Source organism: Cetorhinus maximus, chromosome 20 (genome assembly GCF_964194155.1).
Source record: "Cetorhinus maximus chromosome 20, sCetMax3.hap1.1, whole genome shotgun sequence".
NCBI lineage: Eukaryota > Metazoa > Chordata > Chondrichthyes > Lamniformes > Cetorhinidae > Cetorhinus > Cetorhinus maximus.
In genome coordinates this window covers 80,377,649-80,400,306 of record NC_135898.1, presented here as the reverse complement: position 1 = coordinate 80,400,306, position 22,658 = coordinate 80,377,649, and the positions used below count along the sequence as shown (strand labels likewise).

At 48.8% G+C, this 22,658-nt stretch overlaps 1 protein-coding gene across 2 annotated transcripts in view; it reads left to right on the top strand.

Annotated features, from left to right (window-relative positions):
• The first annotated feature begins 15,260 nt into the window (after positions 1 to 15,260).
• cfap43 (cilia and flagella associated protein 43) overlaps positions 15,261 to 22,658 on the top strand; it is a 191,108-nt gene continuing 183,710 nt past the window's right edge. The window contains exon 1 of one of the 2 annotated variants that reach the window (XM_078564994.1): positions 15,261 to 15,406. In XM_078564994.1, the coding sequence (XP_078421120.1) occupies positions 15,378 to 15,406 (29 nt within the window). In that variant the 5' untranslated portion in view covers positions 15,261 to 15,377. The remainder of the gene's footprint in view (positions 15,407 to 22,658) is intronic. The other variant, XM_078564996.1, reaches the window with a different exon arrangement.

Below are 22,658 nucleotides of genomic sequence, written 5' to 3'. Positions count from 1 at the left end.
TTGAGAAGGTGCATAAGTCAGGAACGTACCAGCTTATGGGTGGTTTCAGCAACGCTGGTTACCACAGCTTCAATAATGACCTCTGTTCAAGAAAGGAGGCAGACAGAAAGCAGGAAACTATAGGCCAGATAGTTTTACATCTGTCATTGGGAAAATGCTAGAATCCATTATTAAGGAGGTAATAACAGGGCATTTAGAAAATCATAATGCCACCAGGCAGAGTCAAAATGGTTTTGTGAAAGGGAAATCATGTTTGACTAATTTATTAGGGTTTTTTGAGGAAGTAACAAGCAAGGTGGGTAAAGGGGAACCTGTACTTGGATTTCCAAAAGGCATTTGGTAAGATGCCACTGCACAAGGTAAGAGCTCAGGGTGTAGAGGCAACGTGTTAGCATAGTAGAGGATTCGTTAGCCTACATGAAGCAGAGAGTAGTGTTCCAATCCCAACTGATGTTAATACTGGACAAGTCAAATCCCAAAGTGAAACCTGGCTTAGTAAGTCTAACTTTGTTTTTTTTTAGAAACTGTGGAGGTCAGTTACTGAACATATTCACAAGAGTCTGCTAGTGTACTTTTAAAGAATAAAATGTTTATTAAACAAGAAAAATTAACTATATTACGCCAGTCACACGGATTGGAAAGATTTCAATACAAACACCAGGGGGAGAATCTTCGGCTCGGCAAGTGGGGGCAGGGCCCGCTCACCAAGGCACAAAATGATGCTGGGTGATGTCGTCCATGTGTCCCGACGTCACCGCGCGTCAGTTAGATTTTCAATTCGGAGGGTGCGCAGCTGAGTCGGCTGCACATCTGGCAAACTGCCAAAGGCCTATTAAGGCCATTTAACTAACAATTAAAATCATTAACGGAGCTGCCCGTCCAATCTTAAGGGTGGCGGGCAGGCGAAGAGCCCAGGTGGCCTTCGCATTTTTCATAGAACCTCATCCACAGGCGGGATGAGGTTTCATGAATGATTTTAAATTTTCTCAAACATTTTTATTGAAATTAATGCACATGTCCCAGCTCATGTGACAGTTTCACATGAGGGGACATGTCATAAAAATTTTTTCAACACTTTATTGAACTGTTAAAACTTAAAACTAATCTCCCTGAGGCACCTCTGTGCCTTAGGGAGATTTCTGCAATCGCGAAGGAGCGCACTCCCGACTCAGGGAACTTCCCCTAGCCCACACAGGGAACGCTCAGCGCTCCCGGGTGCGCGTCACGCTGGGCGGGCCTTAATTGGCCCACCCACGTAAAATGGCAGCATGGACCCGATCGGGGCCTCCAATTGGGTCCTCGCCCATCCACGCCCGCCCATGCACAACCCCCCCCGAAGGGTGGAAAATTGTACCCCAGAAAATGATTCAAAGTCACAATATTCCTTTTATCCCAGCAATACCCTCACAGACACAAAACCCCAGTGAAGATTTACCACTATCTCAACACCACGACTTCTAGCTGGGGCTGACTCAGTTGCAAATGGTTTTCTTCCGGCAAATTTCTGAGCATTTTCCCCAGCTGGTGTCTCTCCCTGAGACACCCAAAAACTGCAATCGAAACTCACTATTGCTTCAATTTCAGAGCAAACACGAGTTCCCTAAGCTCAGTTCCCCAGCAGTTTTGCAGGAATTCTTACTAGTGTTTAGAACTTCTGCCTTCACTCTCTGGTATACAGAACTGACTGCCCTGGCCTCCTGCCTTTCCCTGTGTGTCCCTGGACCCTTGTCGCTGGGCAACAGCACAGCTTTTTCTACTTTATGTTTTTTTTTTCCAAATTCACCAAACCAGTAACCCCTTTGTAACTCATCTCTTCACTTTAAGGGTTGTAAAACCTCATTAAAAATGCATGTATACAAACAGAGCCTCCACACCTCCCGGCACCAAACTCACAAAAATACTCTAAATGAAACTAGACCCATGTCCCACCTTTCCGAACACACAAATGCAAATATAAATTAAACTTAAAATTATACATTATTCCTAACAGTAGGGATCGTAGAATAATAGATTCATAGAAAGTTTATGGCACAGAAAGAGGCCACTTGGCCCATCATGTCTGTGCCGGCTATTCCCACTTTCCAGCATTTGATCCATAGCCCCTCAGGTTACGGCACTTGAGGTGCATATCCAGACACCTTTTAAATGAGTGGAGGGTCATTTTTGAGTTGGCAAGATGTAACTAGTGGAGTGCCACAAAGATCCGTGCTGGAGATTCAAATATTTGTAATCTATTTTAATGACTTGGATGAAGGGACCACATGTATGGAAGCTAAATTTGCTGATGACACAAAGAGGGGTAGGAAAGTAAGTTGTCAAGGGGACATAAAGAGGTTACAAAGGGACATGGACAGGTTAAGTGAGAGGGCAAAAATTTGCCAGATGGATTATAATGTAGGAAACTGTGAACTTGTTCACTTTGGCAGGAAGAATAGAAAAGCAGCATATTATTTAAATAGAGAGGGATTGCAGAACTCTGAGGTACAGAGGGATCTGGGTGCCCTAGTACATGAATCATTTAAAGTTCGTATGCAGGTGCAGCAAGTGATTAGGAAGGCAAATGGGGCATTGTTTATTGCAAGGGGAATGGGATATAAAAGTATGTAAGTTTTGCTACAGCTGTACAGGGCATTGGTGAGACCGCCTCTGGAGTACTGTGTTCAGTTATGAGGATATAAATGCATTAGAAGCAATTCAGAGGAGGTTCGTTTGATTGATACCTGGGATGAGGGTCTTATGAGGTAATGTTGAGCAGGTTGGGCCTACCCCCATTGGAGTTGAGAAGAATGAGAGGCGATCTTATTGAAACATATCAGATCCTGGGGAGACTTAACTGGGTGGATGTTGAAAAGATGTTTCCCTTTGTGGGGGAGTCTAGGACAAAGGGATAAAGTTTAAAAATTAGAGGTCTCCCATTTAAGACTGAGATGAAGAGGAATTTCTTATTTCAGAGAGTGGTTAGCTTGTGGAATTCTCTTTCCCAGAGAGCAGTGGAGTTAATTAATATATTCAAGGCTGAATTAGATTTTTGATTGACAAGAGATTATGGGGGACAGACAGGAAAGTGCCCTGCAAGAGAGAGGGAAGTGTGTCAATGAGTCTGTTGAAGTATGTGCCTGTCAGAGACTAATAGATGGCAGTATATGGATGCTGTGAGCTATAGGTGTGAAGCTTTCAGAAGTGCTAAGTGTATATTACTGAAGCTTTTGCAACAATCTTCAGCCAGCAGTGCCAAGTGGATGATCCATCTCGGCCTCCTCCTGATGTCCCTAGCATCACAGATGCCAGTCTTCATCCAATTCGATTCACAGCTGAAGGCACTGGATACTGCAAAGGCTATGGGCCCTGACACTATTTTGGCAATAGTACTGAAGACTTGCACTCCAAAATCTGTCCGCACCCCTAGCCAGGCTGTTCCAGTAAAGCTACAACACCTGCATCTACCTGGCTATGTGGAAAATTGCCCAGGTATGTCCTGTACACAAAAAGCAGGACAAATCCAACCCGGCTATTTACTGGCCCATCAGTCTACTCTTGATCATCAGTAAAGTGATGGAAGGGGCCATCAACAGTGCTATCAAGCGACACTTTCTTAGCAATAACCTGCTCACTGATGCTCAGTTTGGGTTCTGCCAGGATCCCTCAGCTCCTGACCTCATTACAGCCTTGGATCAAACATGGGCAAAAGAGCTGAACTCCCGAGGTGAGGTGGGAATGACTGCGCTTGACACCAAGGCTGCATTTGATCAAGTGTTGCGACCACAGCCAGTGTTATTTGCTAAGCAAGTCAAATCCCAGAGGGAAACTTAACCATACAAGATTAAAGCTACACAATTAAAACAGTTTTACAAAACATTCCCCCCCCACCTCCCAAAAAAAAAACACTTGGTCAGAACACGCAAGTAAACTACTTGGCAACAGCTCCTTCATAGATTTTTAACCATAAAAATCCAGTAATATTACCCAAAGGAACAAGCTGCTGTCACTTTAGTAAAAGATATACCACGTGACTTCTCACTCTCTTCCACTCTGCTGTGGAAATCCAAAAGAAAGGTTCAGAAACAGACTGCTTTCCGAAAACAAAGATTTCTCTGGCTTGAAAACTCGATAGCTGCTTCAAATTCACAACTTTCATATCCTCTCCCAGCACAGGTCTGGTCTCAGGACATCTCCCGCAGACAGCCACCCCAACTCAACTAAACATCTTTCCTTAAATATCCTTTTTCCTTTCATCTTAGATTACATTGTTCTCAAACACCTTGTTTAACTCAACTTTTCCAAATATAAAAATCTCCCATGTTTTCCTAATGCCTCCACTTTTGAGTCAAGTAAAATTTAATAACCTTCCCTTGTTTACCTATGAAGCCTTTGTAAATTGTAAAAGCCCCTTAAAATCCCTTTGAAATTTAGCAGCTGATAAGCTAAGTCCTCACCTATCACCTAATGCAAATCTTAAAACTCAACCTATTTACTTGTAATTCCAACTTCACCATAGCCTCTCGTTACAAATGCAGGCATTTAGACCTTCATCTTTCATCTCCCAGTTCCCACAGACAAGCTGTCTTTACTAACCTCCCCCCAGTTTAATTAATTATGGACATACACACACATGCACAGCCTCCTTTACAGAATACCACCATATTCCCAAAAATGTTAAAAAAGATAACATCCATCTTCACACCAAGTGTGGCATCAAGGAGCCCGAGCAAAACTGGAGTCAATGGGAATCAGGGGGAAAACGCTCCACTGTTTGGAGTCATACCTAGCACATAGGAAGATGGTTGTGGTTGTTGGAGGTTAGTCATCTCAGCTCCAGGACATCACTGCAGGAGTTCCTCAGGGTAGTTTCCTCAGCCCAACCATCTTCAGCTGCTTCATCAATGGCCTTCCTTCCATCATAAGGTCAGAAGTGGGGATTTTTGCTGATGATTGCACAATGTTCAGCACCATTCATGACTCCTCAGATACTGAAGCAGTCCATGTCCAAATGCAACACTATCTGGACAATGACCAGTCTTGGGCTGACGAGTGGCAAGTAACATTCACGCCACACAAGTGCCAGGCAATGACCATCAAGAGGATCTAACCATCTCCCCATGACATTCAATGGCATTACCATCCCTGAATCCCCCACTATCAACATCCTGGGGGGTTACCATTGACAAACTGAACTGGACTAGCCATATAAATACTGTGGCTACAAGAGCAGGTCAGAGGCTAGGAATCCTGCGGCAAGTAACTCAGCTCCTGACTCCACAAAACCTGTCCTCCATCTACAAGGCACAAGTCAGGAGTGTGATGGAATACTCTCCACTTATCTGGATGAGTGCAGCTCCCACAACACTCAAGAAGCTTGACACCATCCAAGACAAAGCAGTCAGATTGATTGGCACCACATCCACAAACGTTCACTCCCTCCACCATGAAGTGTTTATTTTCCCTGGTATATAAATTTCTGAGTGTTTATATTCCCATGTGCTTTTATTCCTGGGTGTTTAAATTGCTGGATATTTTTATTATTCCTGGGTGTTTATATTCCCAGATGTTTTTATTCCGGGTGTTTAAGTTTCCGGGTGATTTTATTATTCCCAGGTGTTTATAATTCCTGGGTGTTTTTATTCTTACCAGGTATTAAAATTCAAATCCGCATTCAAAGGATCATCCTCTGCCATTTCCGCCAACTCCAGCATGACGCCACCACCAAACACATCTTCCCTTCACCCCCCCGGCGGCATTCCATAGGGATCGTTCCCTCCAGGACACCCTGGTCCACTCCTCCATCACCCTCTACTCCTCAACCCCCACCTATGGCACCTCCCCATGCCCACGCAGAAGTTGCAACACCTGCCCCTTCACTTCCTCTCTCCTCACCGTCCAAGGGCCCAAACACTCCTTTCAAGTGAAGCAGCATTTCACTTGCATTTCCTCTAACTTAGTCTACTGCATTCGTTGCTCCCAATGCGGTCTCCTCTACATTGGAGAGACCAAACGCAAACTGGGCAACCGCTTTGCAGAACACCTGCGGTCTGTCCACAAGAAAGACCCAAACCTCCCTGTTGCTTGCCATTTTAACACTCCACCCTTCCCTCTTGCCCACATGTCTGTCCTTGGCTTGCTGCATTGTTCCAGTGATGCCCAACGCAAACTGGAGGAACAGCACCTCATCTTCCGACTAGGCACTTTACAGCCTTCCGGGCTGAATATTGAATTCAACAATTTTAGATCTTAAACTCCCTCCCCCCATCCCCACCCCCATTTCCGTTTCTTCCCCATCCCTTTTGTTTTTTCCAATAATTTATATAGATTTTTCTTTTCCCACCTATTTCCATTATTTTTAAATCTATAACTATAATACCCTGTCAGTCTTTCCACCCCACCCCCACTAGAGCTGTACCTTGAGTGTCCTGCCATCCATTCTTAATTAGCACATTCTCTTAGATAATATCACCACCTTCAACACCTCCCTGTTCCTTTGTCTGTAACATCTTTTGATCATCTGTATCACTGCTTGCTTGTCCCTACAACCACCCCCCACCCCCCCAACTTCTCTCCCCCCACCCCACCGACCTTAAACCAGCTTATATTTCACCCCTCTCCTAACTTCACTCAGTTCTGCTGAAGGGTCATGAGGACTCGAAACGTCAACTCTTTTCTTCTCCGCCGATGCTGCCAGACCTGCTGAGTTTTTCCAGGTAATTTTGTTTTTGATTAAAATTCCAAGGTGTTTTTATTCCCAAATCATTATATTCCCATTTGTTTAAATTCCCAGGTGTTTATATTCCTGGATGTTTTTATTCTGGATGATTTTATTATTCATAGTTGTTTATATTCCCAGGTGTTTATTATTATTCCCGGGTGTTTTTATTCCCAGGTGTTTTTATTGCTCCCAGGTGTTTATATTCCCAAGAGTTTAAGTTCCCAGGTGTTTATATTCCGGCTGTGTTTATTAGCCTCGGGTGTTTCTATTCCCGGGTGTTTATATTCCTGGGTTTTGTTATTATTTTGGTGTGCTTTTATTCTTTCCTCTTGTTTCTATTCCTGGTTCTTTGTATTCCCAGTGTTTTTATTCCAGGGTGCTTTTATTCCCAGGTGTATTTATTATTCCCAGGTTCTTTTTATTTCCTGGTACTTTTATTCCCAGGCGCAGAATTTTCTGGCTGGCGGGGGAGTGGGTGTGGGTGGGCGTGGACCGATCGTCGCCAACAATCTGGTCCGCGCCGCCATTTTACGTGGGCGGGTCAATTAAGGCCCGCCCAGCGTGAATCGCGGTTCCCGAGGACAGCGGGAGTGGGCGGGCGGTGGCGGGACTGCAGTGAACGCCGGGTCCAACGCCTGTTTTAAAAAAGTTGCTGCAGCCTTTCCAAGGCTGTGAACCACGGCCAGCGGAAGGGCTCCCCAGAGCGCTGCTGGTGAGCAGGCCAGGCAGGAGGGGAGGGCAGGGGGCCTGTGTGCCCCTCGTTTTCCGACGATTGCCTTGCTGCCCTCCCCGAGGAGGTGGCAGCATGGCGGAAGGTCCTCGTACCCCAGGACGGGAGGAGGAGGCCCCCCCCACATGACCAAACGTCTCTGGGAGGAGGTGGTGGAGGTGTTGAGCTCCCGCGATGTGGTGCGGCGCACCTGGATCCAGTTCCGCAAGCGCTTCAACAACCTGTTGCACTCAGGAAGTGTGAGCACCATGTTGGCATTGGTCACTCAACCCAGCAGGTAGGGTCCCCCACCACACACACACCGCTCCCCACCCCACCCCCCCCCCACCCCCCTCCCCCAAGCCTGAGTGCAGTGACTGCATTGAATCATTGACAGCATGTGTCCTTCGCTGGGTGAGCCAGCAGATATTGCCCATGCCAAGGTCACCCTGAGAGGGTGGTGAAGAGATGGGTTTTGCTCCCGCAGCATGTGGTGCACTGAGACCCACATAACTGTTTTGGGGGCAACCTGGAGGAGCTGCACCTGGACACAGTGCTGGAACTCCAGGACATGTCAAAGTCAGGGTGATGAGATGCTGGGAGGGGAGCTTCAAGGTGGCGTTGGCACCGATCGATCTGCTGCCCTCTGCACTCCACGTGCTTGCACCTCCTTGCTGTGGAAGGTTAGACCATGTGGTGCCTAATGTGATGTAGGCAGCATGTGGCCAAGGGGGTGGTGGGGTGGTGGGGACGGGCCTGGCATCTTAGTGTGAGTGCTCGGCAGCAGCGAGGTGAGGAGGCACTGGAGCCCTGATATGCCCCACTCTGGTTGGGGTGGGCCGTCCACGAAGAAAGTCCAGGTACAAATTGCACTAATCAATGCTCTTCTCTCCTTTTCAGGAGAAGAAAGCACATAATGCCGCTGAGAGGGTGAGGACTGGCGGCGGCCCAGCACAATTAGCAATTCTCAGCCACTTCGAGCAGGAGGCCCTGGATTCGGAGAGGCGCCATGCGCCCAGGTCCACCGGTGTCAGTGAGGCTGGGGTGCCACAGGCAGGTATGTTTGCCCAGCACTGAGGTCACCATTGTTCTCCCAACAGCCATTGCAGTGCTGAATGTTCAGTGATTGAAGTTTGCAACATGGCTTGACCATTGCTTATGGAAGGATGAGCGCATAATGATCTGGGAGACACGGATACACATTGACATTGTCTCCACATTAACTGATCCAATGTCCTTGTTTTTCCCTTCAGCATCAGCGGAGCACAGCTGGGAGGAGGAGCAGCAGAGGCCCCTCTCACACCTGAGGGCCCTGAAGTTTCACCAGCGTCACACCATCTCTGCCAGCAAGACACCAGCACAGATACTGGCATCTCGGTGGGAATTAGAACATCGGCTAGTGTCCCGGGGCACAGCGGTGAGGGCACTTCACAGTCGCTGGAGGAGCTGGCAGAGACAGAGAGTGCCCATGGCGCCAGCAGTCGGAGGACTGCAGGGGACCAGCCACATGCTCAGTCGGTGCCTGATGTTGCTCTTCTGGAGTCGTTTGCGATGCAACAAACACAGGAAATGCGGCTGGATGTGCGGGAGCATCTGGGGGTGATGCATGAGGCTATGCTTGGCTTGGTCTCTGTGGTGGGTGAGTCCACGCGGACCATCGCCGATGCAATGAGCCTCATGGCCGAGCGCAGTGCGTCCTCCATGGAGAGAGTGGCGACTCTCGTGGAGAGGCTCCTCCAGGAGACCCATCAGGGCTTCATGGGGATATGCTCTGACCAGCAAGCCCTCACATCGGCATTGACCTCAGCTGGCCAGTGCCAGTGTGGGGGATGGTCTGGGCACCAAGCTTCTCAGCTCGGTGCCCATTCATCCACGGTGAGCAGGGAGGTCCGAAGCGACCTCACGTCGGCGCAGCAGCTGCCTGTCGTCTCTGCGGGCTCCTCTCAGGGCGCTCCAGATGAGGGCGGCAGCTCCTCAGCCCCTCTCCCAGTGACCATAGCATCTGGTCAGGCTGCGATGACTGGGGAGATGCCAGCTGTGAAACTGGCCGTTCCTTCCCAGGTGGGGCCAGCACAGGCTCCACAGGCCAGAGGACAACCGCCAAGGTCATCGAGGCCAACAGGACAGCAGAGTCAGCAGGCTGGCTCAGATGCCACTCCCAGCGAGGGGTCAACACCAAGACGTAGCACCCACAAACATAAACATAAGGCACTTTAGGCACACCAGGGATTTATCACTGGTGCTTTTCTGTTGGCCCGAGATGAGGTTTTTATGAGTTGTTGTGATTTTTAATACCTTTGTAATTTTGTTTCATTAAATTTCTTTGGTTGTAATATTAAATTCAGACATGTCACCATGGCTGAGGGTGCCTCTTTTCTCCTGTAGGTGGATGGTTTCCAATAATGTAATGAGTGCTTTGTTGGACATTCAGCTTTATTAACAAGGACCTTAGTTAATGTTCCTAACCTGGCAGATTTTGCATTTAGGTATCGAGTATGGAGCCTACAGCCCAGGCTTGTCCTGGAGGTCCATATGTAGTGTGCTAACTGAAGGTTCATTGGATTAAAGCTTTCCGGGTGTCCCTGCCTCCCTGGAGTATGCCCAGGTCAGCATCTACCCGCTCAGCATTTCCCTGTGCGTGTTCATCCTCGGACTCACTGCTGGACTCATCGTTTGCATCCGCAGCCACTGCGTCAACGTCTTCATCGTCCACTGCGTCTCCCCTTTCCATCGCAATATTGTGGAGAGCGCAGCATGCAACCATTATCATCGACACACAATCTGGGGGGTACTGGAGTGCGCCCCCTGAGCGATCCAGGCATCGGAAGCGCATCTTGAGAAGACCAATGGCTCTCTCCACCACAGCCCTTATGGAGGTGTGGCTCCTATTGTACCACTGCTCAGCTTCTGATATTGGATGGCGGAGAGGCGTCATGAGCCACCTTCTGAGGGGATAGCCCTTGTCACCCAACAGCCATCCATCCAGTCGAGCTGGAGCACTGAAGAGCCTCGGCACCAGGGAGTGTCTGAGGATGTAGGTGTCGTGGGAGCTGCCTGGGTATCTTGCACAAACTTGTAGAATCAGCATCTTGTGATCACACACTATCTGCACGTTCATGGAGTGGAAGCCCTTCCTGTTGACGAAGGCACCGGACTCACCTGCTGGTGCCTTGATGCCCACATGTGTACAGGTTATAGCACCCTGGACGCGGGGGAAGCCAGCAATGGCCACGAAGCCTCTGGCTCACTCTGTCTGGATGGCCTCGTCCCAGCGGTAGTGGATGAAGGTCAATGCACACCTGAACAGAGCATCTGTGACCTGCTTGACACAAGTGTGGACAGCTGATTGGGAGACACCGCAAAGATCACCCACTGACCCCTAGAAGGAGCCAGAGGCATAGAAGTGGAGGGCAACTGTGACCTTTAGAGCCACTGGCACAGGTTGTCCATCCACACAGTTAGCGGAGATCTCAGGCCCAATCACCTGACAGATATAGTTAACTGTCTCCCTTGAGCGTCGGAGTCTCCTTCGGCACTGCACCTCAGGCATATTGAGGTAGCTGCTTCGCCACCTGTAAACCCTGGCAGCAGGATAGTGGCATCTTCTGTGGCCCCTTCCGCCTTGGACTACCTCTTGGCCCTGCACCTCTTGTGTCTGCGCCTGTACGCCCAAAGGTGGCTCCCCTGGAGGCTGAATGTGCACTCCTGGTCTCCTCCCCCTTCTAACCCTCCCTTCCTCCTCAGAGGAAGTGCCTCCAATGGAGAGTTTAGCTCCCATTCCCAGACTCAGGGAAGGCTTCCTGAAACATGCAGGCCCAAAAAAGATTCCTCAGAGTGCTGAACTGAAGGTTGTGAGTCCAGACCCAGCAGCTGGTATGCGTTTTGAAGTATTGCAGATCACACAGGCAAGTATCAGTAACTTTGAAACATCAATATTTGACAGAACACACTCGCAACCCCACTGAGCCCTCTTATCCCGCCCGTGGATGAGGTTTATACAAATGTGTCCTACCCGCCTGCCCGTTGCGCCCGTGCGCCGACCCGAAGATTGCATGGGCGCCAAAAAATCGCCATCGATTGGCGCCTCCAGGGCCTTAAGTGGCCAGTTCATTAAAGGCGGGTGCGCATCGGAGATCAACACGCACCCGCCCAACGAAATATCGCAATGGCGCACGGTAACGTCGGGACGCTCGCCCAACGTCACCGCGCGTCATTTAACTCGCGGGTGTGCGCGGCCCACCCCCACACGCCAACAGGGAAACTCTGCCCCAGGTGTTTATATTCCCGGGTGTTTTTATTATTCCCGGGTGTTTCTATTCCCGGTTGTTTATATTCCTGGGTGTTTATATTCCCGGGTGTTTCTATTACCGGTTGTTTATATTCCTGGGTGTTTATATTCCCGGGTGTTTTTATTATTCCCAAGTGTTTCTATCCCTGTTTGTTTATTTTCCTGGGTGTTTTTATTATTCCTGGGTGTTGTCATTCCTGGGAGTTTTTATTATTCTCGGGTGTTTATATTCCTGAGTGTTCTTATCATCCCTGGATATTTATATTCCCAGGTGTTTTATCATTCCCGGATGTTTTCATCATTCCCACGTATTTATATTCCCAGGTGTTTTATCATTTCCAGGTGTTCTTTATCATTCCTGGGTGTTTTTTTTAATAATTCCCAGATGTTTTTATCATTCCCGGATGTTTCTATCCTTCCTGGGTGTTGTTATCATTCCCGAGTTTTTATATCCCCAGGTGTTTTTATCATTCCCGGATGTTTTGATCATTCCCGGTGTTTAAATTCCCGGGGGTTTATATTCCTGGGAGTTTATAGTCCAGGGTGTTTATATTCCCAGGTTTTTATTTTCCCAGGATTTATATTCCCAGGTGTTTATATTCCCAGGGTTTATATTCCCAGGTGTTTATATTCCCGGGTGTTTTTATTCCCGGGGATTTATATTCCCGTGTATTTTTATTCCCAGGGGTTTATATTCCCGGGGTTTTGATCATTCCCGGGTGTTTACGCTCCCGGGGGTTTTGATCATTCCCAGGTGTTTATCTCATTCGCTGGGGTTTATATTCCCTGTAGTTTATATTCCCGGGTGTTTTGATCATTCCCAGGGGTTTATATTCCCAGGTGTTAATAATCCCAGTAGTTTATATTCCCAGGTGTTCATATTTCCGGGTGTTTATATTCCCAGGGGTTTATATTCCCAGGTATTTATATTCCTGGTTGTTTATATTCCCACGTGTTTAAATTCCCGCGGGTTTATATTCCCTGATGTTTATATTCTTGGGGGTTTATATCCGAGGTTTATATTCCCGGGTGTTTATATTCCCTGGTGTTTATATTCCCTGATGTTTATATTCCCGGGGGTTTATATTCCGGGGTTTTTTTTTCCAGGGGGTTTATATTCCTGGGTGTTTTTATTCCCGAGTGTTTATATTCCCGGTGGTTTATATTCCCGGGGGTTTATATTCCCGAGTGTTTAGATTCCCGGTGGTTTATATTCCCGGTGGTTTATATTCCCGAGTGTTTATATTCCAGGGTTTATATTCCCGGTGGTTTATATTCCCGGGGGTTTAATTCCCGGTGGTTTATATTCCCAGGGTTTATATTCCTGGTGGTTTATATTCCCGGGGGTTTACATTGCCGGTGGTTTATATTCCCAGGGTTTATATTCCCAGGGGGTTTATATTCCCAGGGGCTTACATTCCCAAGTGTTTAAATTCCTGGGGGTTTATATTCCCGGGGTTTATTTTCCTGGGGGTTTATGTTCCCGAATGTTTAAAATACCGGGGGTTTATATTCCCGGTGGTTTATATTCCAGGTGGTTTATATTCCCAGGGATTATATCACCGAATGTTTAAATTCCCCGGGGGTTTATATTCCCAGCGGTTTATATTCCCGAGTGTTTAAATTCCTGGGGGTTTATATTCCCGGGGTTTATTTTCCTGGGGGTTTATGTTCCCGAATGTTTAAAATACCGGGGGTTTATATTCCCGGTGGTTTATATTCCAGGTGGTTTATATTCCCAGGATTTATATCACCGAATGTTTAAATTCCCCAGGGGTTTATATTCCCGAGTGTTTAAATTCCAGGGGGTTTATATCCCGGGTGTTTATATCCCAGGTGTTTATATTCCAGGGGGTTTAATTCCTGGGGGTTTATGTTCCCGGGGACTTAATTCCCGAGGATTTATATTCCCGAGTGTTTTGATCATTCCCGGGGGATTTTATTCCCGGGTGTTTATATTCCCAATGTTTATATTCTCGGGGGTTTATATTCCCGGGTGTTTATATTCCCGGGGGATTTTATTCCTGGGTGTTTATATCCCGGTGTTTATATTCCCGGGTATTTATATTCCCGGGGATTTTTATTCCCGGTGTTTATATTCCTGGGGGATTTTATTCCCGGTGTTTATATTCCCGGGTGTTTATATTCCCGGTGTTTATATTCCCGGGGGATTTTATTCCCGGTGTTTATATTCCCGGGTTATAATCCCGGTGTTTGTATTCCTGGGGGATTTTATTCCCGGTGTTTATATTCCCGGGTGTTTATATTCCCGGTGTTTATATTCCCGGGGGATTTTATTCCCGGTGTTTATATTCCCGAGGGTTTATATTCCCGGTGTTTATATTCCCGGGTGTTTATATTCCCGGGGGATTTTATTCCCGGTGTTTATATTCCGGGGTTTATATTCCCGGTGTTTATATTCCCGGGGGTTTATATTCCCGGTGTTTATATTCCCGGGGCATTTTATTCCCGGTGTTTATATTCCGGGGTTTATATTCCCGGTGTTTATATTCCCGGGGGTTTATATTCCCGGTGTTTATATTCCCGGGTGTTTATATTCCCGGGGGATTTTATTCCCGGTGTTTATATTCCCGGGGGTTTATATTCCCGGTGTTTATATTCCCGGGTGTTTATATTCCCGGTGTTTATATTCCTGGGGGATTTTATTCCCGGGTGTTTATATTCCCGGTGTTTATATTCCCGGGTGTTTATATTCCCGGTGTTTATATTCCCGGGGGATTTTATTCCCGGTGTTTATATTCCCGGTGTTTATATTCCCGGGGGATTTTATTCCCGGTGTTTATATTCCCGGTGTTTATATTCTGGGGTTTATATTCCCGGGGGTTTATATCCGGGTGTTTATATTCCCGGGTGTTTATATTCCCGGTGTTTATATTCCCGGGTGTTTATATTCCCGGTGTTTATATTCCCGGGGGTTTATATTCCCGGTGTTTATATTCCCGGGTGTTTATATTCCCGGGGGATTTTATTCCCGGTGTTTATATTCCCGGGGGTTTATATTCCCGGTGTTTATATTCCCGGGTGTTTATATTCCCGGTGTTTATATTCCTGGGGGATTTTATTCCCGGTGTTTATATTCCCGGGTGTTTATATTCCCGGTGTTTATATTCCCGGGGGATTTTATTCCCGGTGTTTATATTCCCGGTGTTTATATTCCCGGGGGATTTTATTCCCGGTGTTTATATTCCCGGTGTTTATATTCTGGGGTTTATATTCCCGGGGGTTTATATCCGGGTGTTTATATTCCCGGGGGATTTTATTCCCGGTGTTTCTATCCCGGGGGTTTATTTCTGTTTAATCTCCATGCGCCACGTTGCTAAGATACCGTTTTCCAATCAGAAGCTAGATGAGAGCCGGGTGCTCGTTAAAACAACCAATCACTGAGAGCGTCCCCGTCACTAGGCAACGGCTCGAAGCCGGGTCTGAGAGAGAGAGAAACAGATAAAGAGAGAGAGAGAGTGAAATGCGTGAAGGCGACAGAGAGATTGCGAGATAAATAGTGAGGGAGGGAGTGAGAGGGATCCAGAGTGCGTGAGTGAGTGAGGGAGGGATTAAGTGAGGTTCAGAGGGAGCAGTGAAGCTGAGGCTGCTGAGTGACTCTTTGCCTCCCTCTGCCATTCACCCCAGTCTGAGACGAGCCTTGGCCAGGGCAACGGGTGGAGATGGACAACACAGCCTCTCTGTCTCTCAGGTGAGCCCCTCAGCAGCAGCCTCAAGGGCCTCTTGTTGGCAGTTTCTACATAAAAAATAGACAGAAGAATTTCTGCAAAACACTGGGGGGAAGCCCACATGATAAGAGCAAAGTTTGATTGATTGAGTCTCTGTGCATCAATGGCCAATGAATGTCTACTGATGGTTGAGTATTTCAGGTCTCTCACTGGCTGATTGGAACAAGAAATTGTCCTGAAGTAGTTCAATGTGTTGGTTCCACCCAGTAATTTCAATATACCTCACTTTATGTTCAGTTATAACCCTTGTCTTCAAATCCTTCCACGGCCTTGATCTCCCTATCCCTGTAACCTCCTCCAGCCCCACTACCACTGAAATCTCTGCTCTCCACTATTTCTGACCTCTTACGTATCCCCAATTTTAATCATGTCACCATTGATGCTTATGCCTCCATCTACCGAGGCCCTAAGCTCTGAAATTCTCTTCTTAAACTTCCGTCTCGCTCTTCCCCTCGAAGACATTCTTTAGACCCAATTTTATTGATTTGGAAATGTGATGATGGGCTTTCTTCTTGAACATGTTTGGAGCTTTTGGAGCAATTTGATGTAACTGCATATCTTGCCTGGCCATTTCAGAGGTAGTTAAGAGCCAACCACATTGTTGTGAGATTGGATATATATCAGACCAGGTAAGATGCACAACATAAGCAACTCAATTGGGTTTTTACAACAGACCGAGAAATGGGTAGCCCACTGAGACCAGCTTCAAATTTGCAGACCTGAATTCAAATTCTCAACCTGCCATGGTGAGATTTGAATTTGTATTCTTCAGTTATTAGTTCAGTCTGTCAATTGCAAGCCCAGCAACCACATTACATTAGCATTTCCCCACTTGGGACCTCCCTTGCTCTCTCTTTAGACAGTACTAATATTTTTTTTTATTTGTTCATAAGGTGGGATGGGGTTGTCACTGGCTAGTCCGGCATTTATTGTCCACTCCTAATTGCCCTTGAGAATTCAGTGGATTGCTAGGCAATTTCAGTGGGCGTTTTAGGAGTCAACCACATTGCTGTGTGCCTGGAGTTACATGTAGGCTAGGTAAGGGTGGCAGATTTTCTTCTGAGGGTATGGGGTAGACCATTTAGGACTGAGATGAGGAGAAATTTCTTCACCCAGAGAGTGGTGAGCCAGTGGAATTCGCTACCACAGAAAGCAATTGAGGCCAAAACATTGTATGTTTTCAAGAAGGAGTTAGATATAGCTCTTGGGGCGAAAGGGATCAAAAGGTATGGGGAGAAAGTGGAAGCAGGCTATTGAGTTGGATGATCAGCCATGATCATAATGGCGGAGCAGGCTCGAAGGGCATGCTCCTATTTTCTATATAAAGGGAGGGCATTAGTGAACCAGAGGACCATAGTGATCTTATACTTTTTAATTCTAGATTTTTTTATTGAACTTAAATTTCACCACCTGCCATGGTGGGATTTGAACCCAGGTCCCCAGAGCATTACCCTGGATCTCTGGATTACTTATTAGTCCAGTGACAATACCATTACACCACTGCCACCCCATTAGGATTCCAGCTATTCCATTAAGCAACAGAGAGTGAGCTAGCACAATGTACGTGCCAGATCTACATCTACATATGGCTCCACCAGGTGTTGTCAGTGTGACTGTGCTTGGTTTTGGCTAGTGCTCATCATTGGAGTTAGTCCATTCTCAGTGGTTTTGTGTTCTGCTCTTCATGGGTAGATAGATCGATGCTACTTTATATGTTACGATTTTCATTTTTGCTCCTGGTCTGTGCAACTGCTGCCCAATCTCTGTGCGCACTACACAGCCCATCTCCCCAAGCCAGTGTAAATTCGTTGTGGTCACTACACTGCCAATCTCACCGAGCCAGTGCACATTCCCTGTGGTCCTTGCACTGCCCATCTCCTGAGCCAGTGTAAATTCCCGTGCTCACCACACTGCCCATCTCCCCAAGTCAGTGTAAATTCCCTGTGCTCACTACACTGCCCATCTCCCCAAGCTAGTGTAAATTCGTTGTGGTCGCTACACTGCCAATCTCGCCGAGCCAGTGCACATTCCCTGTGGTCACTGCAAAGCCCATCTCCCCGAGCCAGTGTAAATTCCCTGTGCTCATTATACTGCCCATCTCACTAAGCTAGCATAAATTCCCTGTGCTCACTGCACTGCCCATCTCCCCAAGGCGTGCACACTCCCTATGGCCACTGAATAGCACATCTCCCTGAGCCAATGTACATTCCCTGTGCTCACTGCATTGCCCATCTCTCCGAGCCAGCGCACACTCCCTGTATTCGTTGCTCTGCCCAAATCCCCGAGCCAGTGTAAATTCCCTGCGCTCACTGAAATACCCATCTCCCCGAGCCAGTGTAATTTCCCTGTGCACAATGCACTGCCCATCTTGCCCGAGGCAGTGCACATTCCCTGTGGCCGCTGCATTGCCCACCAGCCAAGCCAGTGCGCATTCCGTGTGCTCACTGCACTGCCCATCTCCCCAAGCCAGTGCAAATTGCCTGTACTCACTGCACTGCCCATGTCCCCAAGCCAGTGCACATCAATCGTGGTCACTGCACTGCCCGTCTCACCGAGCCAGTGTAAAGTCCCTGTGCTCACTGCACAGCCCAACTCCTCGAGCCAGTGCACATCACCCATGGTCACTGCACTGCCCAGCACCCCGGGCCAGTGTAAATTCCCTATGCCCACTGCACTTCCTAGCTCCCCAAGCCAGTGCAACTTCCCTGTGCTCACTACATTGCCCATCCCTCCGAGCCAGTGCACACTCCCTGTGCTCGTTGCTCTGCCCATCTACCCGAGCCAGTGTAAATTCCCTGCACTTGCTGCAATGCCCATCTCCGCGAGCCAGTTTAAATTCCCTGTGCTCAATGCACTGCCCATCTTACCCGAGGCAGTACACATTCCCTGTGACCGTTGCATTGCCCACCAGTCCGTTCCGGTGTAAATCCCCTGTGCTCACTGCACTGCCCATCTCCCCAAGCCAGTGTAAAGTCCCTGTTCTCACTGCACTGCCCATCTCCCCAAGCCAGTGCACATTCCCTGTGGTCATTGCGCCACCCATCTCCCTGAGCCAGTGTAAATTCCCTGTGCTCACTAAACTGCCCATCTCCCCGAGCCAGTGTAAATTCCCTATGTTCTCTGCACTGCCCAACTCACCAGCCAGTGCACATTCCCTATGCTCACTGCACTGCCCATCTCCCTGAACCATTGTAAATTCTCTGTGCTCATTGCACTGCCCCTCTCTCTGACCCAGTGTAAATTCCCTGTGCTCTCTGCACTGTCCATCCCACCGTTCCAGTGTAAATCCCCTGTGCTCACTGCACTTCCAGCTCCCCGAGCCAGTGCACATTCCCTTTGCTCACTGCAATGCCCACCTCACTGAGCCAGTGCACATTCCCTATGCTCACTGCACTGCCCATCTCCCTGAGACAGTGTAAATATCCTTTGCTCACTGCACTGCCCGTCTCTCTGAGCCGATGTAAATTCCCTGTGCTCACTGCACTGCCCATCTCAGCAGCCAGTGCACATTCCCTATGCTCACTGCACTGCCCATCTCCCTGAACCAGTGTAAATTCCCTGTGCTCACTGCACTGCCCACCTCCCCGAGCCAGCATAAATTCCCTGTTCTCACTGCGCTGTCCATCTCACCGAGCCAGCGTAATTTCCCGATGACCATAGTACTGACCATCCCACCGATCCAGTGTAAATCCCCTGTGCTCACTGCACTGCCCAGCTCCCTGAGGCAGTGCACATTCCCTTTGCTCATTGCACTGCCCATCTCCCTAAGCCAGTGTAAATATCCTGTTCTCACTGCACTGCCCATCTCCCTAAGCCAGTGTAAATATCCTTTGCTCACTGCACTGCCCATCTCACCGAGCCAGTATAAATCCCCTGTGCTCATTGCACTGCCCAGCACCCTGAGCCAGTGCACATTCCCTTTGCTCACTGCACTGCCCATCTCCCCAAGCCAGTGTAAATTGCCTGTGCTCACTGCACTGCCCAGCTCCTCAAGCCAGTGTAAAGTCCCTGTGCTTACTGCACTGCCCATCTCCCCGAACCAGTCCACATCACCCGTGGTCACTGCACTGCCCAGTTCCCCGAGCCAGTGTATATTCCCTGTTCCCGCAGCACTTCCCGGCTCACCAAGCCAGTGCACATTCCCTGTGGTCATTGTGCTACCCATCTCCCCGAGCCAGTGTAAATCCCCTGTGCTCACTGCACTGCCCAGCTCCCCAAGCCAGTGCACATTCCCTTTGCTCACTGCACTGCCCACCTCACTGAGCCAGTGCATATTCCCTATGCTCACTGCATTGGCCATCTCCCTGAGCCAGTGTAAATTCCCTGTGCTCACTGCACTGCCCATCTCACCAAGCCAGTGAAAATCCCCTGTGCTCACTGCACTGCCCAGCTCCCCGAGCCAGTGCACATTCCCTTTGCTCATTGCACTGCCCATCTCCCTGAGCCAGCGTAAATTTCCTGTGCTCACTGCACTGCCTATCTCCCTGAGCCAGTGTAAATCCCCTGAGCTCACTGCACTGCGCAGCACCCTGAGCCAGTGCACATTCCCTTTGCTCACTGCAATGCCCATCTCCCTGAGCCAGTGTAAATTCCCTGTGCACAATGCACTGCCCATCTTGCCCGAGGCAGTGCACATTCCCTGTGGCCGCTGCATTGCCCACCAGTCCGAGCCAGTGCACATTTCCTGTGCTCACTACACTGCCCATCTCCCCAAGCCAGCGTAAAATGCCTGTGCTCACTGTACTGCCCATCACCCCGAGCCAGTGTAAATGCTCTGTTCCCACTGCACCTCCCGGCTTCCCGAGCAAGTGCACATTCCCTGTGGCCATTGCGCTACCCATCTCCCCGAGCCAGTGTAAATTGCCTGTGCTCACTGCAGTGCCCATCTCCCCGAGCCAGTGTAAATTCCCTGTGCTCACTAAACTCCCTGTCTCACCGAGCCAGTGTAAATTCCCAGTGACCAAAGCACTGCCTCTCTCACCGAGCGTGTAAATCCCCTGTGCTCACTGCACTGCCCCTCTGAGCCAGTGTAAATTCCCTGTGCTCACTGTGCTGCCTATCTCCCCGAGCCAGCATAAATTCCCTGTACTCACTACACTGTCCGTCTCACCGAGCCAGCATAAATTCCCAGTGCCCACAGCACTACCCATCCCACCGATCTAGTGTAAATCCCCTGTGCTCACTGCACTGCCCAGCTCCATGAGCCAGTGCACATTCCCTTTGCTCACTGCACTGCCCATCTCCCTGAGCCAGTGTCAATTCCCTGTGCTCAATACACTGCCCACCTCACCGAGCCAGTGCACATTCCCTATGCTCACTGCACTGCCCATCTCCCTGAACCAGTGTAAATTCCCTGTGCTCACTGCACTGCCTCTCTGAGCCAGTGTAAATTCCCTGTGCTCACTGTGCTGCCTATCTCCCCAAGCCAGCATAAATTCCCTGTACTCACTACACTGTCCGTCTCACCGAGCCAGCGTAAATTCCCAGTGCCCACAGCACTACCCATCCCACCGATCCAGTGTAAATCCCCTGTGCTCACTGCACTGCCCAGCTCCCCGAGCCAGTGCACATTCCCTTTGCTCACTGCACTGCCCATCTCCCTGAGCCAGTGTCAATTCCCTGTGCTCAATACACTGCCCACCTCACCGAGCCAGTGCACATTCCCTATGCTCACTGCACTGCACTGCCCATCTCCCTGAGCTAGTGTAAATATCCTGTGCTCACAGCACTGCCCAGCTCCCCGAGCCAGTGCACATTCCCTTTGCTCACTGCACTGCCCATCTCCCTGAGCCAGTGTCAATTCCCTGTGCTCAATACACTGCCCACCTCACCGAGCCAGTGCACATTCCCTATGCTCACTGCACTGCACTGCCCATCTCCCTGAGCTAGTGTAAATATCCTGTGCTCACAGCACTGCCCAGCTCCCCGAGCCAGTGCACATTCCCTTTGCTCACTGCACTGCCCATCTCCCCGAGCCAGTGTAATTTCCCTGTGCTCAATTCACTGCCCATCTTACCGGAGGCAGTGCACATTCCCTGTGGCCGCTGCATTGCCCACCAGTCCGAGCCTGTGCTCACTGCACTGCCCATCTCCCCAAGCCAGGGTAAATTGCCTGTGCTCACTACACTGCCCATGTCCTCAAGCCAGTGTAAAGTCCCTGTGCTCACTGAACTGCCTATGTCCCCAAGCCAGTGCACTTCACCTGTGGTCACTGCACTGCCCAGCTCCCCGAGCCAGTGTAAAGTCCCTGTGCTCACTGCACTGCCCATCTCCCCGAGCCAGTGCACATTCCCTATGCTCACTGCACTTACCGTCTGCCCTTCTAGAGACGGGGAATAAGTGTAAGTAGCTGTTGTTGGAAGTGAAAGTGTTACACTGGCAACTCCTGGCTGTCCTGCTACAGCAACAAGTTCTTGTTTGCAGTGAGACTTGAGCTTTTTGATACCACATGCAGTCGGCTTCTGCACAACAGACTTGTGAGAGAATCTATAGCTCGTGGAAAAAAGACAGTAGTAACATGGACACAAAATTAGCTGAGTGTCAGGAAACAGAGAGTAATGGTTAATGGATGTTTTTCAGGCTGGAGGAAGGTTTGAAGAATTCCCCAAGGGTCGGCATTGAATTAGGAGCAGGAGTAAGGCCACTCGTCCCCTCGAGCCTGATCCACCATTCAATAAGATCATGACTGATCTCATTGTAACCTCAACTCCACATTTCTGCCTACCCCTGATAACCATTCACCCCCTTGTTAATCAAGAAACGATCTAGCTCTGCCTTAAAAATATTCAAATACTCTGCTTCCACCGCCTTTTGAGGAAGAGAGTTCCAAAGACTCACAACCCTTTGAGAGAAAACGTTTCTCCTCGTCTCTGTCTTAAATGAGCGACCCTTTTTTTTTCAAAACAGTGGGCCTTAGTTCTAGATTCTCCCACAAGAGGAAAAGTTCTGCAGGGACCCTTGCTTTTCCTGATAGATATTGATGATCTAGACCCTGGGGCACAGGGAACAATTTCAAAATTTGCAGACGATACAAAACTTGGCAGGAGGAGAGCTTCAAAAGGACGTAGACAAGTTGGTGGAATGGGCGGATAGGTGGTAGATGCAGTTCATGAGGAGAAGTGAGAGGTGATACATTTTGGCAGGAAGAACATGGAGAGACAATATAAAATGAAGGGTACAAAGGGGGTGCAGGAGCAGAGGGACCAGGGTGTTGTT